At 35.2% G+C, this 13681-nt stretch overlaps 1 protein-coding gene across 1 annotated transcript in view; it reads right to left on the bottom strand.

The window, feature by feature from the left end:
• Positions 1-13681, bottom strand: part of LOC136026981 (proteasome activator complex subunit 4A-like) — a 59816-nt gene that overhangs the window by 22397 nt on the left and 23738 nt on the right. The window contains exons 4-6 of the mRNA XM_065703852.1: positions 12002-12118; positions 7213-7715; positions 4588-4936 (exon numbers count right to left, since the gene is read on the bottom strand). Of these exons, the coding sequence (XP_065559924.1) occupies positions 4588-4936; positions 7213-7715; positions 12002-12118 (969 nt within the window). The remainder of the gene's footprint in view (positions 1-4587; positions 4937-7212; positions 7716-12001; positions 12119-13681) is intronic.

Below are 13681 nucleotides of genomic sequence, written 5' to 3'. Positions count from 1 at the left end.
CCGATCAACCACTCGTAAGTTATAAATACCTCATTTTTTCTAACTTTTCCTCTCCCTTCAGCTCCAGATGGTCTAATCGGGGGAAACGACTTTATCAAGTCAATTTGTGCAGCTCCCTGACACGCCTATCAATTTTCATCGTCCAATTATGTCAATGACGTTTCTATAACTTGTGCTTATTCTTCCCATCAACTTTCATCCCGATCTCCCACTATAAGCGTTTTCCAAGATTTCTGTTTCCCCCTCCAGCCCCCTATGTCCCCAGACCCGATTCAAATTGAAAATGGAACATCTGAGACATAAGATCCTTCTATATATCAAGTTTCATTACGATCAGATCACCCATTCATAAGATAAAGATACCTCAATTTTCACGTTTTCCTAGAATTCTGGTTTCCCCTTCCAACTTCTCCCAATATCACCGGATATGGTCAGGATTTACAATAAGAGCTCTAAAGCACAAGATCCTTCTAAATATCAAATTCCATTAAAATCTGACCACCTGTTCGTAAGTTACAAATACCTCATTTTTTCTAATTTTTCCGAATTACCCCCCCCCCCCCACCCCAAGTCCACCAAAGAGAGCGGATCCGGTTCGGTTATATCAGTCACGTATCTTGGACATGTTTTTATTCTTCCCACTAAGTTTCATCTTAATCTGTTTTCTAAGATTCTCAAGTGTTTTCTAAGATTTCCGGTCCCCCTCCCAATGACACCGGATCCGGTGAGTTTTAAAATAAGAGATCTGAGTTACGAGGTACTTCTAAATATGAAATTTCATTAAGATCGGATCACTCCTTCGTAAGTTAAAGATACCTCATTTTTTCTAATTTTTCAGAATTAACCCCCCCCCCCAACTCCCCCAAATAGAGCAGATCGGTTCCGGTTATGTCAATCACGTATCTAGGACTTCTACTTATTTCTCCCACCAAGTTTCATCCCGATCCCTCCACTCTAAGCGTTTTCCAAGATTTTAGGTCCCCCAACTCCCCCCAATGTCACCGGATCCAGAGCGCTTATGTCAGTCACGCATCTTGGACTTGTTTTTATTCTTCCCGTCAAGTTTCATCCTGATCTCTCCGCTTTAAGTGTATTCCAAGATTCCCGGTTCCCCCCAACCCCCCCCCCCCCAATGACTCTGGATCCAGTCGGGAATTAAAATAAGAGATCTAAGTTACAAGGTCCTTCTACATATGAAATTTCATTAAGATCCGATCACTACTTCGTAAGTTAGATACCTCATTTTTTCTAATTTTTCAGAATTAACCCTCCCCCAACTCCCCCAAATAGAGCGGATCCGTTCTGGTTATGTCAATCACGTATCTAGGACTTCTGCTTATTTTTCCCACCAAGTTTCATCCCGACCCCTCCACTCTAAGCGTTTTCCAAGATTTTGGGTTCCCCCCCCCAACTCTCCCAAATTCCAGTCCTATGTCCAAGGGCCGTCTTCAGCACAATACGAGAAAGAGAAAAAAAATATGTATATATAAATAAACATAAATTAAAATGCAAAAATTAAAACTAGTAATGTTAAAAACTTTTTTTTAAAAAGCCCTAGCATCCTTACTTCAACGAACTTCAACCAGGACTGGCAAAAAGACTGAAGTGAGATGATAAATTCTCAGTTCCTAGTGAGGAAGTGAGAATTTATCCAGGTTCCTGGTTGAACTTCGCTGAAGTAAGGATGCTAGGACTGTTTTAAAAAAAGTTTTTAACATTATTAGATTTAATTTTCGCACTTTAATGTAATTTATTTATATATATATACATTTTTTTTCTCTCTCTTTCTCGTATTGTGCTGAAGACGGCCCCTGGACATAGGGCCGAAATATTCACAGAATTGATTTCCACTGTCTTGAAAAGATTTTCCCTATTGTTTCAACTTTGTATTTGTTTGAAGGTCTAATAAGCAAGCATCCAGTGTCAACATCATCCCCACGACCCCTTAGGACAATGATCCTAGATTATATAAATTATCCATTGCGCCCAGATAGGTTTTAGTAGAAAAGCTCTTAGGGTCGTTCACATGGCCAAGACTCCACAAATTTACTAAGGATATACTCTACAAACTAGACACATATCTGAGTAAAACAAAAGATGCAATATGCACCCGAGTTTTTAAATCCTCTTCCACATTAAGGGGAGATTCTAGGGATTCGAGTTGAAATTTCTGGAGGAGGGAGTGAGGAGACGCCAAATGGCTCTCACATCATGACTTTGAGAAGGAGAAAAGTAGATCGAAAAACACTATGTGGATCCAGGTCATCGAAATAGTATATCTGTATTATCTCAGGAAAAGCTCGGGGATGAAATAGAAAATTTCATGTACAAAAGAAAAGAAGTATTGAGGTTGAGACAAGAAGAATTGATATTTAGTGTTGGGTGAGGGAGAGGCTAAAAAACTTTTTTCTCCGACCCGCGAAAACATTTTGATCTAAGCTCCTCTGGGACTTCTCTTCTGAGAAACGTAGACTGAAAGATACTATGTACATCCAGGACATCGAAATAGTATACCTGTATACTACAACTTTGCACCTATTTATGATAGTAAAAGACCTTTGAGGCAGGCTGCCAAAAACGCAAGGTCAGCTTTGAGAACTTGCATTTAATCATTTTGTTCTATTTTGTTTGAATGAATTTATCATCTCACTTCATTCTATTTGTCAGTCCTGGTTGAACTTCGTTGAAGTAAGGATGCTAGGGCTGTTTTTTAAAAGCTTTTAAAAAAACATTATTAGCTTTAATTCTCACATTTTAATGTAAGTTTATATATAAATATATATATATATATATATATATATATATATATATATATATATATGTGTGTATATATTTATATATATATATACATATACATATACATATATATATATATATATATATATATATATATATATATATATATATATATATATATATATATATAAATATATATATATATATACAGGGCCGAAATATCCACTGAGTTGATTTCCACTGTCTTGAAAAGAATTTCTCTATTGTTTCTACTTTGTGTTTGTTCGTTACAAGATTCCACCCTCCAACTCCTTATACCTTGTATTTGCTGTTGTTAGCATTTTCTTGTTAGAAGCCCACTCTCGCAAGCATCGCTTTTGGTATGCTACCGACCAATTTCGTATGCTGCTTCTTGGAAATAAATTGTGATTACTACTACTGCTGCTACTATCCAGTAAAGTCATAAACAAGTTATACAAAACTAAAAAAAGATACAAAATACTGAATAGATTAAAAATAAAGATATGAAATAAAGACAAATTCAAAGAGGACTAAAAACCTAAAGACTACAGAAAGATACTAAATAAAAATACAAGTTAAGTTAATTTTTTTATTTTTTTTTTTTACTTTTGATGAATGCACCAAGAATGAAAGAACCACATTTAGGGAAAGGGAACTATAGGTATAATTGTATAAAATTTTTTTTTCAAAAAGCCTATGCTATGCATAGTATGCCAACTCAGGTAATTTATAATCAAACCACGAACTGTAAATACTACGAATTGTAGGTAAGGAGCGACCCGGCTCAATAGTAATCGAAACTCTAAAAATTTTTTGATACCAATGGATACATAAAAAAATTGGATTTTTATACTTATTTTAAATATATGAGTTTTATTAAATTTAGTCTTACCCATCAAAGGTTACGAGTTCAAGAAAATTTCCCTGATTTTCAAAAAAATGGTGAACACAACCCTTAAAATTCATAGACTCTTAATGAGAATCACACCATCAGATTCAGCGCATCAGAGAACCCTATTGTAGAGGTTTCAACCTCCTATCTACAAAAATATGGAGTTTTTCACTTTTTGCCAGAAGAAAGTGCCGAAATTTTCCACTTTTTGCCAGAAAGGCGTGCCGCGGCACGCCTGCCACGTGCCAAGAGCTGGGGACCGGTGGCTAGTAATTGCAAGAATATTTGTGTATATTTTAACAAGGGTTTACAACAATTCAAAAACCTTAAAAAGAAAACCATGTTTGAAGCTTAGGAGATATTGTTGTTACAAATCAGACTTACTTTAATAATCGAATATCTTTGAAAAGACTAAGTATGAAAAGACAGCAAATTGTCTGCGGTTAGAAGACAAGTAACAATGAGAATCCATATATAGCAGCCTGCCGCGTACCCAAGTCCCGTGGCCCATTTTTTCCCGAAAATGGCATTATATTTTTTCTCTGAAAATTGGCATATTAAAATTTTCTCGTATGAAGAAAAACGATCTAGATTTTTTTTTAATGCGAATAGAATAACTTTCAGAAACGAGAAGCATAAAAGGGAGGAGCATTATCATTCAATATAAAAGCTCGACATGGAATGGAAAAATCGGACGCTCAAGTGGAAACAATCCTTTAATAGCTATGTACTTCCATTAAAGTTTCTTAAGCTAAATTAGATTTTGTTCAAAATAAAAAAAAACTAACGGCCCGGAAAAAGAAACGTAAAAATAAAAATAGAAGAAGAAATGGTGATATTTTTGCCTAGTATACCAGAAACTGAGAAGGAATTTCTAGCAAGTTCCCAGGTACTAATGTTATGAAGAAGAGGCTCGCGGCCTTAACGTAAGTATCTACCTGTGAGGTTCAGTAACAGTCTCCAGTGACGCATAGAATTTGTCAACGAGGTTCGGTATGATCTTCTCTGGTCGCAGTTGAGCCAAATCGCGCAGCGCCATTAAGGGAGAAATTATCAAATTTTTGGCGAACATTGCTAATTCAGCTGCTGGCTTGACGCAGTCAACAAATTTATCTATGTCTTCTTCTTTAAGCTTCTTTTCTTCTGGAATGTTGCAAAACCACGTGGGTTTTTTATAACGTTCAACATGCAAACGCTCCACAAAAGCTGATGTCACCTCTGTCAGAAAATTGAACAGTCTTTTATTCCATTTTCCAGTGTTGGATGGATGAAAATAGGATTCAGTAGCTAAAAAAAAAGAAATGCTAAAATGGTAATAATATAAATTACCTTTTCTATCCTATTTTCTATAGATTACATATTTATATATTATGTATAGATTATTGTATGTAGATTATTATCATGTGTCACGTTTTTTTACATTTATTATTTTATATATTTATAATTTCTTTTATTAGCAACCTTTGTCTTTTTCCTTCGTTTCTAAGAGTGTAGCCTGCTTAACTTAAATTCTTTAGCCATTCAATAAAAAAATCGAAAGGGGGTTTCAGAAGAACAATAACTTAAGTGAGATTTGTGGTATTGCTCCAAAACCTACACTCGTAAATGCACTTTTTCGTTTTAGTACCCAACTATGTACAAAGATGCACTAATAAGATCAAAAGTAACAAATGTCATTTACATTCTTCAAAAAAGGCTCTGAAAAAAAAAGGATTGCCAGACCTCAACCCTCCTTTTCTGTATAAACCCAAGACATTTCCTATTTTATACGACGGGCAGACTAACGGTTTCTTTTTAGAAAAAAGATGAAAAAAAGAAGAAAAAGCCTTCTCTGCAAAATTTTTGAAGACAATTGTTATTTTAAAAAATATTTCCAACAGAAATAAACGATACATATATTAGTCCAGTCAAAAAGAAAGAAAGGAAGAACAATACCATAAATTAAAACTAAAAGCAAAATACAAAAAGATCAAAGAGCCAGTAGTGCAATAATATATGAAATTAATGTTATTATATATAGTAATTATTTAATATATTTCATATAATTATTTATATATAATTATAATTATATTAATTATTTATATATAATATATAATTATTTAATAATATTATATAATATCATATATAATATTATATATTATATACAATAATAATAATAATATATGCCAAATCAAATGCAAAGAAGCAATCAACATCAAACAAACAGATATCCCAAATATAGATTAAAGGCGCTTTTTTGGCGAAAATGTTTTTGGCAAATTTTGGCGAAAATTTAGGAAGGAGGGGATTTTTTTCAATTCTTTCTTCAACGATACAAAAAAATGTGTTTTCAAAATCAAGAAGAAGCTTTCTTTTTTTTCGTTTTCTCATCAAAATACAAAAAAAACTTTTTAAAAGTCAACGGGGAATAGGAGGGGGGGGGGGATTCAATTTACATTTTGCAACATATCACCTTTTGAACAAGTTTTTTAATGATTTTTTTTCTTGACAGATTCGTCGAAATGTTCATGGGACTGTAAATAAGACTAGAAGAGAGGTCATACCTATTCAGTGGATCTGCCACTGGCATCAACTGAGGAGAGGGGGGGGGGGCATTTTCATTGAAAAATGCTCTTTTTGGTATCTTCATTGAAAGAATAAAAGAAAACGACAAATTTGACGCCCTAGATTTTGAAAACTACATTTGACAATTCCCCAATTTTCCTGAATTGAGGCCAAAGGGATCTGCCACTGCTTTCGCCTCCAAATATATAAAATATAATAAAACCATCCGAGAACAGGGGGGGGGGGGCTCCTAATGCATTAAAACATTGTCGCTTCCTTGTACAGGTAATGGAAAAATGATCTTCTTACTTGATCTTTTTTCATTTCGATTTATTAAACTTAATTAAATTTATTAGATTTTGATAAATTAATTAAATTTATTAAATTTTACTACAAAAGTGAACTATATGGTTTAGTTAGTCAAATAATTAATGAAATTACAAATCCAAAATCTGGTAACCTTTGAGGTTAAATTAAAAAAAGTTGACATAACTTTGCGCTTCGTTGATCTCAGGCTGATTTGGGTTGTGAATGGTAGCGAAGAAGTAAATTTCCAACCGAAATTTCTCAAATAGCTCTTATTCTTCTAACCAATTTTTTAGTTGGCAAGGGTCTTTCTAAAAATATTTCTAAGGCTACCCAAGAAAACAGGGGTTCATCAGGCATATTTTGCATCTATAAAGTGAGCCTCAAGCAAAAAACAAATTTGCAAGTGGTGCTGGCCATATACAATACCCCTAATATGTAAAGCCCGCATGAATTATGAAAAAAACAAAACAAAAAAGGTTCATGCTAAAGCCATTACCTAGACCCCACCCCTCCAAAAAATTACTGTAACCTGTATCTCGATCCCCTTTTTCTCCCTTTCCGAACAACATTCTTCACTTTTCAAATGACCCATAGATCATTATAGTCCCGCTTCATCTGATACTGTTTAAATGTTTTGTTTATTTTGCATAGTGCTCTTATTTCACTGAACGGAGGGAGGTGGGCAATAAATTTATGCAGAAATAAATTACCTTTGAAAAGCTTATCCAATTTCATTTGCGCCGTAGAACTAACACCTCCAAGACAGTTAACAATGAGGACACAAAGTGCCTTTCGACTTCCCACAGAGCTACTTCCCACATATGTATTTCGAAACAGTACTGGTAAGCCAAAGCTAATCATCAGTCTATCAAATATTTCAGGGAGGTAAGGCTCAAAGTTCGGGTGTCCTAAACAGTCTGAAGAAAGCCCGGAGAACAGTGATATCACGTATCCTTCCCAGCCGGCTGAGTTTTTAATCTCCCTCCACATCCCCATTAATTCGTCAAACCACAGTTTGTAGCCAAAGTGATGATAGGCTGGTGGTAAGTCAGTTGGTAAGAATAGTGAAAACATGTGCATTGCTTTAACCATAGTAACATCCCATGGACAGAGTAAAGGACGCCATTCGTCAAGCATCTCCTGTGTGGCTTCTAGTGAGAAATACGGACGACATACAGCTATTGTGTTGCTTAAATTTTCTTTTACTGATTTCCTGAAAGGATAGATAATTACGTTCTTAACCAATTCTACTGAGCTTAATCACCAATTTAGCTTGAAAATCTCGTTAGATAGAAAATGAAAAATAAAGCTAAATTCTCCCTCTTTCTGGCATTGACCCAGAGGCGCCTATTGGGGAAAGGGGGCCTTCTAGATTTAAAAAAATAAGTTTTTCGGAATTTTATTAAAAAAGATTCCCATCTAGATATAAAAGCTTTTGTTTTGCATCTTTGTAAAAAAAATACTTACCTCCCCCCCCCATCCCCTACATTTTCGTTTATTGGCATTCCCGGAGGGCTCTCAACAAAAGCATCGCCAAAGTAGAAGAAAAGGGTGTGGACCTCTTTCTTAATCTAGAGAAGTTTCATATCAAAACCCCACAAAATATTGCAATTTCCTTATACGTTCAGTGCTACGGGGGGAGGGGGAGTGGATTAATCTAAATGTGCCAATCTCTACAGGAATTTACATCTCCTTAGCCTGATGGAAGGTTTCAGGTAATTTCCCTCGCATTAAGGTGGAACTAATTACGAATATTTTCTCCCATGACCAAGAATTAAAGTGAAAAAAAAAACATGCATCGGTTGTTACTAGACCTCATCACAGAAGTGAGGATGAACTATCACACCGCGTTTGTACACATTATATAAAAATGTTTAACGTCGAGACATTTAAAAATACAATTTTTACACGACAAATTATAAAGACAATAATCAGTATAATTAGATCCTAAGTTTAAATTATATACAATAGGAGCAGGGAAAACTGCACCAGGTCAAACCTAGGACGTTCAGTAGCGAAGACATTTCATGAGCTACTGCAGCAGACCAATGGCAAAGAAGAAATAACACGTACGTTCTTTTTGTGTCTCCTCTTCAGATCATTGGACCTTACATAGACCCTAAACGGTGAAGCAGTTTGATCAAACTGTTCCATCAATTGATGGACGTGTCTTTCAATCAGCCCTTCAAGCTGGACCAAAACTCATTTTCAATTTCGTTTTTGATTAGTGCTGAGAAATGTCTGATGTGAAATATCTGTGAAATACATTCTAATATAGACTTGGCCTTCTTGCCCGACTTTGGTTGTCTTTAAGCAAAAGAAAAAGTTAATAGGAATAACTTTCGGATCGTTAAACGGATCGAATAGCTCATTAAACAAATAAAATCGCATTGGGACTTCTGAATTTGACTTTCTAAATTTTGAGTATGTCTTTCATGCTTTTTGACGAGTGACAAACACAATGTCTGATCAAAATAACATAGACCATGTCAACTGCTTGAGTCATTTAAACTTTCCAACAATCACCGTCAGTCGATTGATTCAAGGGCAATACAGACTCCTAGACGGCCAATCATACTTATGTCAATCGATTGAATTAAGCTTTTGATCAAAGTAATTGATCGTTTATGGCCTCCTTAAGTGTGAAGGTTAAAAATGACAGGAAACCGTATGGTAGGTTTGTAAGAAGAAAAGAAGGAGAACAAGAGTCCATTAGAAAAATTAGAAAATAATTTATCTGATTTAATGATTGACCAAGAGACAAAGAAATATTACTTTCCGTATTAAAGGAGGCTTTAATACCATTGGTTTACGTCGACAGCACATTTTTGGAACCCAATAACATGATTTATTAAGCATAAGTTGGAGAAGGAAACCGATTAGCCCCGCCTTTTTAAAACCTGACTGGTTTCCTTGTGTTGCTGTGTAAAATCCTGTGAAAGGAGCAAAATCTTTTTAGCTAACCTCTCTATTTAAGAAGAGGAGGGTAACTCCAGTTTCCTCTTCGAAGTTGAAAAAAGAACTTTAGCTAGGGTAGTAAATTCAGAAAAAAACTTCTTTATTTGGCTAATTTTTGGCTGAAATTTGGCTGATTTTTGCTGCTTTGAAGTTTTAATATTACATCGGTGAACGTCAAGGCCAGATTTAAGGGGTGGTTTAATTAGAAAATAAAGATATTACTGACATTTAAAATCAATTCCATTTTTATTTTTCTTTTGCAAACCCCCTTTCCAGAGATTTCCGAAAAGGTCCATGTGTGAGTATTATCAACACAACAAAAAAATTAGAAAAAAAAACCCCAGAGAACATAAAGGGAATATCAAAACACGATGTCACCTATTAAACCTATTACTTATTAAACATATAGTAAATCTTAGGAACATTGTGTTTTTTCTTCAAAAAACTTAAGCTGAATAATTAAAAGGTAACGTTTTTTATTTCCAGCACAAGAATGAGAACGCTATACAAAAGAGAGGTCACGATGAGATCGCTTAAAGTACTTTGGTAATTTTAAAGTAATTTGGAGAGCCGTCCTGACTGATTGATTGGTGCGCTGGCGTGGGAATTCTTTGTCCAAGGGGCACGGGTTCAATCCCAGATTTGACCAGTTATTTAGTTTGGGACGGGGGTCAGTGGCGTGACTCTGTAAGCTCAGCCAGAGTCGACCCAGCTCTAAATGGGTACCTGGAGAAATCTGTGGAAACTAAGCAGGAAGGGTGTGTGAAAACACAGGATGGTTGGCTCCCAGCCCCCATTGAACTTCCTAGCTGAAGGGCCATGAAACGGAGATCAGCACCGCCGGTTTGGACCTTAAGGGTCTAGTGCCGTCTTACTTACTTACTTTTTACTTACTTATTATTTGGAGTTTACCAAGCATACGAAACTGTAGGGGGGACAAGGATTTTTTTTTCGATCTTTGTATGAAGATACGAGAAAAGTATTTTGAAAAATCTTGGAGGGGGGGGGGTGGTGGTGGTGGGTTTGGTCTTAATGAAAATATAGAAGAAGTATTTTTGAAAATCCAAGAGGGGGCACCCAAGAGTATCTTAATTCAAATGTTTCTGAAGCGGGATACACACCTTTCCTTTTATCTCTCTTTCATAAAACTTATCTTAAATTTCGTTTCGTTTTTTCCCTTAAATATTTTACTTTAGTTAATTAACATCCAGTTACAACAATGGCGACTATTGTTAACAATAAAACTACCATCAGTAAACTCCCCGCATTGCTTTAAATCACAAAATCTTCAAAAACTGTCTTTTTTTTCGAAGTGAATTTGTGGGAGTCATGAAGACCCCTGTTTCTCAAAACAGATTAAACAAAAAAAAAAAAAAAAATTATAAAAAAAATCCAGAAATATTAGGTATATGAGGGGGGTTCGCACCCTCGTCAATACCTCGTTCTTTACGCTGAAGTTCGAATTTTGTTCCAATTCTTCAACTGAATCACAAAGCCCGTTTAATTAGAATGAATAACTCTTATGAAGGTACTAAAGACAAAAACTTTAGCATAAAGAGCGAGGTATTAAACGAGGGGGTAAACCCCCTTATATACGTAATAATTTATGTTTGTTTCAAGTCTTAATGTTGCTCCTTACTGTCAGTTCAAAAAACTTGTTTTTTTTTTAATTTCTTATCTTTTTCAGATAATGCTGGGCACCCTTCATGGAAAAGCTTCCCTTGCCCAATGAAAAGATTCTCCCACGTAACATCCTCCCACGATCCCCCTCCCCCTAGAAAAAAACCTGAAAACATCTGTATGCTTACCAATAGCCAATACTATATGTAAACACTGGGCAAATTTCATAACTTGCAGCTTTTGCAAACAGCTATTGCCTTATTTTTGAAACCTAATTTAACCTAACACAGCACTTGCCTTATTTTTGCAAATAAGGCAAATTTTCTCAGGCTCGTAACTTTTAATGGGAAAAACTAAACTTGATGAAACTAATATATTTAAAATCAGCATAAAAATCCGATTCTTTTGATGCATCTATTGATATCAAAATTCCAAATACCAAAAATTTTTAGAGTTTCGATTACTATTGAGCCGAGTCGCTCCTTACTTACAGTTCGATACCACGAACTGTTTAAAAAAATAAAATAAAAGTAGAGAGCAGTAATAATACATAAAACATACAGAAATTACTCTGTATATAAGCAACCCCCTGCTCTTTCCGCCTAATTTCATTAGTGCCTTACTGGAAGCATAGGATTTGGAGAGTCCCGATTCCACATCTACAATATCTCAAGAATACACACCTCTACTCTTAAATTATGTTAATTTTTCTCTATTCTGCCCTTACCATGTATATGTGCATAAGAATTTACTCCAATCTCCCCTCTCCTCTCTCTATTTCCGTCTTACCATCTATATGTATCCAAAAATTTCTCCAATCCCCCCTCTCTATTCCCCTCTTACCATGTATTTGTATACAAAAATTTACTATACTCTCCCCTCACGATGTATATGTGTCTAAGCATTTACACTGGTACTTACTCATTATAGTGGACCAATCCAAACATCAGATCTGAACTATAGCAAAAACGTTCAAATAATTCGTGCAAAGGTCTCCAAGGTAGTTCCAAGTCGTCCCTTGTGAGAAGCTCTCTTTTTCTAAAGAAAAAGGACAAAACTTAAAACCTGCATTAAAATATTGAAATACACTATAATTAAAATATACTCAAAGATAGCGTCACAAATGGGCGACCAGAGGTCCGCAATCCCTAATGACACAAGGCACTACATAACAACATATTTTAAATGTTGAGCCAATTGCCACAATTTTTCTGGTTCGTCGACCCCCCCCCCCCCTGAGAAATCCTCTGATAAGGGTCACATATACGATCTGCTACATATGTTCTTTCCAAACAATGGGCTAAACAACCTTACGCCATTCTTGAATGGAAGCATTCAATCTGCCTTTTAAGTGTGATTGCCAACGACAACCATTCGGCAATAGATGAAATATGACGTAAAATCTATGTAATCTTTCAAGAAGGTTCTTTCAAGAATGTAATCTTTCAAGAAGGTTCAAAAGATTTTACAAAGAGAGAGGGGCCATAATCTTTCAAGAAGGTTCTTTCAAGAATGTAATCTTTCAAGAAGGTTCAAAAGATTTTGCAAAGGAAGAGGGGCCATAATCTTTCAAGAATGTAATCTTTAAAGAAGGTTCAAAAGATTTTACAAAGAGAGAGGGGCCATAATCTTTCAAGAAGGTTCTTTCAAGAATGTAATCTTTCAAGAAGGTTCAAAAGATTTTACAAAGGAAGAGGGGCCATAATCTTTCAAGAATGTAATTTTTCAAGAAGGTTCAAAAGATTTTACAAAGGGAGAAGGGCCATAATCTTTCAAGAAGATTCTTTCAAGAATGTAATCTTTCAAGAAGGTTCTAAAGATTTTACAAAGAGAGAGGGGCCATAATCTTTCAATAAGGTTCTTTCAAGAATGTAATCTTTCAAGAAGGTTCAAAAGATTTTACAAAGGAAGAGGGGCCATAATCTTTCAAGAAGATTCTTTCAAGAATGTAATTTTTCAAGAAGGTTCAAAAAATTTTACAAAGGGAGAGGGGCCATAATCTTTCAAGAATGTAATCTTTCAAGAAGGTTCAAAAGATTTTGCAAAGGAAGAGGGGCCATAATCTTTCAAGAAGGTTCAAAAGATTTTACAAAGGGAGAGGGGGCATAATCTTTCAAGAAGGTTCTTTCAAGAATGTAATCTTTCAAGAAGGTTCAAAAGATTTTGCAAAGGAAGAGGGGCCACAATCTTTCAAGAAGGTTCAAAAGATTTTACAAAGAGAGAGGGGCCATAATCTTTCAAGAAGGTTCTTTCAAGAATGTAATCTTTCAAGAAGGTTCAAAAGATTTTACAAAGGAAGAGGGGCCATAATCTTTCAAGAAGATTCTTTCAAGAATGTAATTTTTCAAGAAGGTTCAAAAGATTTTACAAAGGGAGAGGGGCCATAATCTTTCAAGAAGGTTCTTTCAAGAAGGTTCAAAAGATTTTGCAAAGGAAGAGGGGCCATAATCTTTCAAGAAGGTTCTTTCAATAATGTAATCTTTCAAGAAGGTTCAAAAGATTTTACAAAGAGAGAGGGGCCATAATCTTTCAAGAAGGTTCTTTCAAGAATGTAATCTTTCAAGAAGGTTCAAAAGATTTTGCAAAGGAAGAGGGGCCATA

The sequence above is a fragment of the Artemia franciscana genome, chromosome 5 (genome assembly GCF_032884065.1).
Source record: "Artemia franciscana chromosome 5, ASM3288406v1, whole genome shotgun sequence".
Classification (NCBI taxonomy): domain Eukaryota; kingdom Metazoa; phylum Arthropoda; class Branchiopoda; order Anostraca; family Artemiidae; genus Artemia; species Artemia franciscana.
Note: the sequence above shows the minus strand (reverse complement) of the source record. Positions and strands in the feature narration are given on the sequence as shown.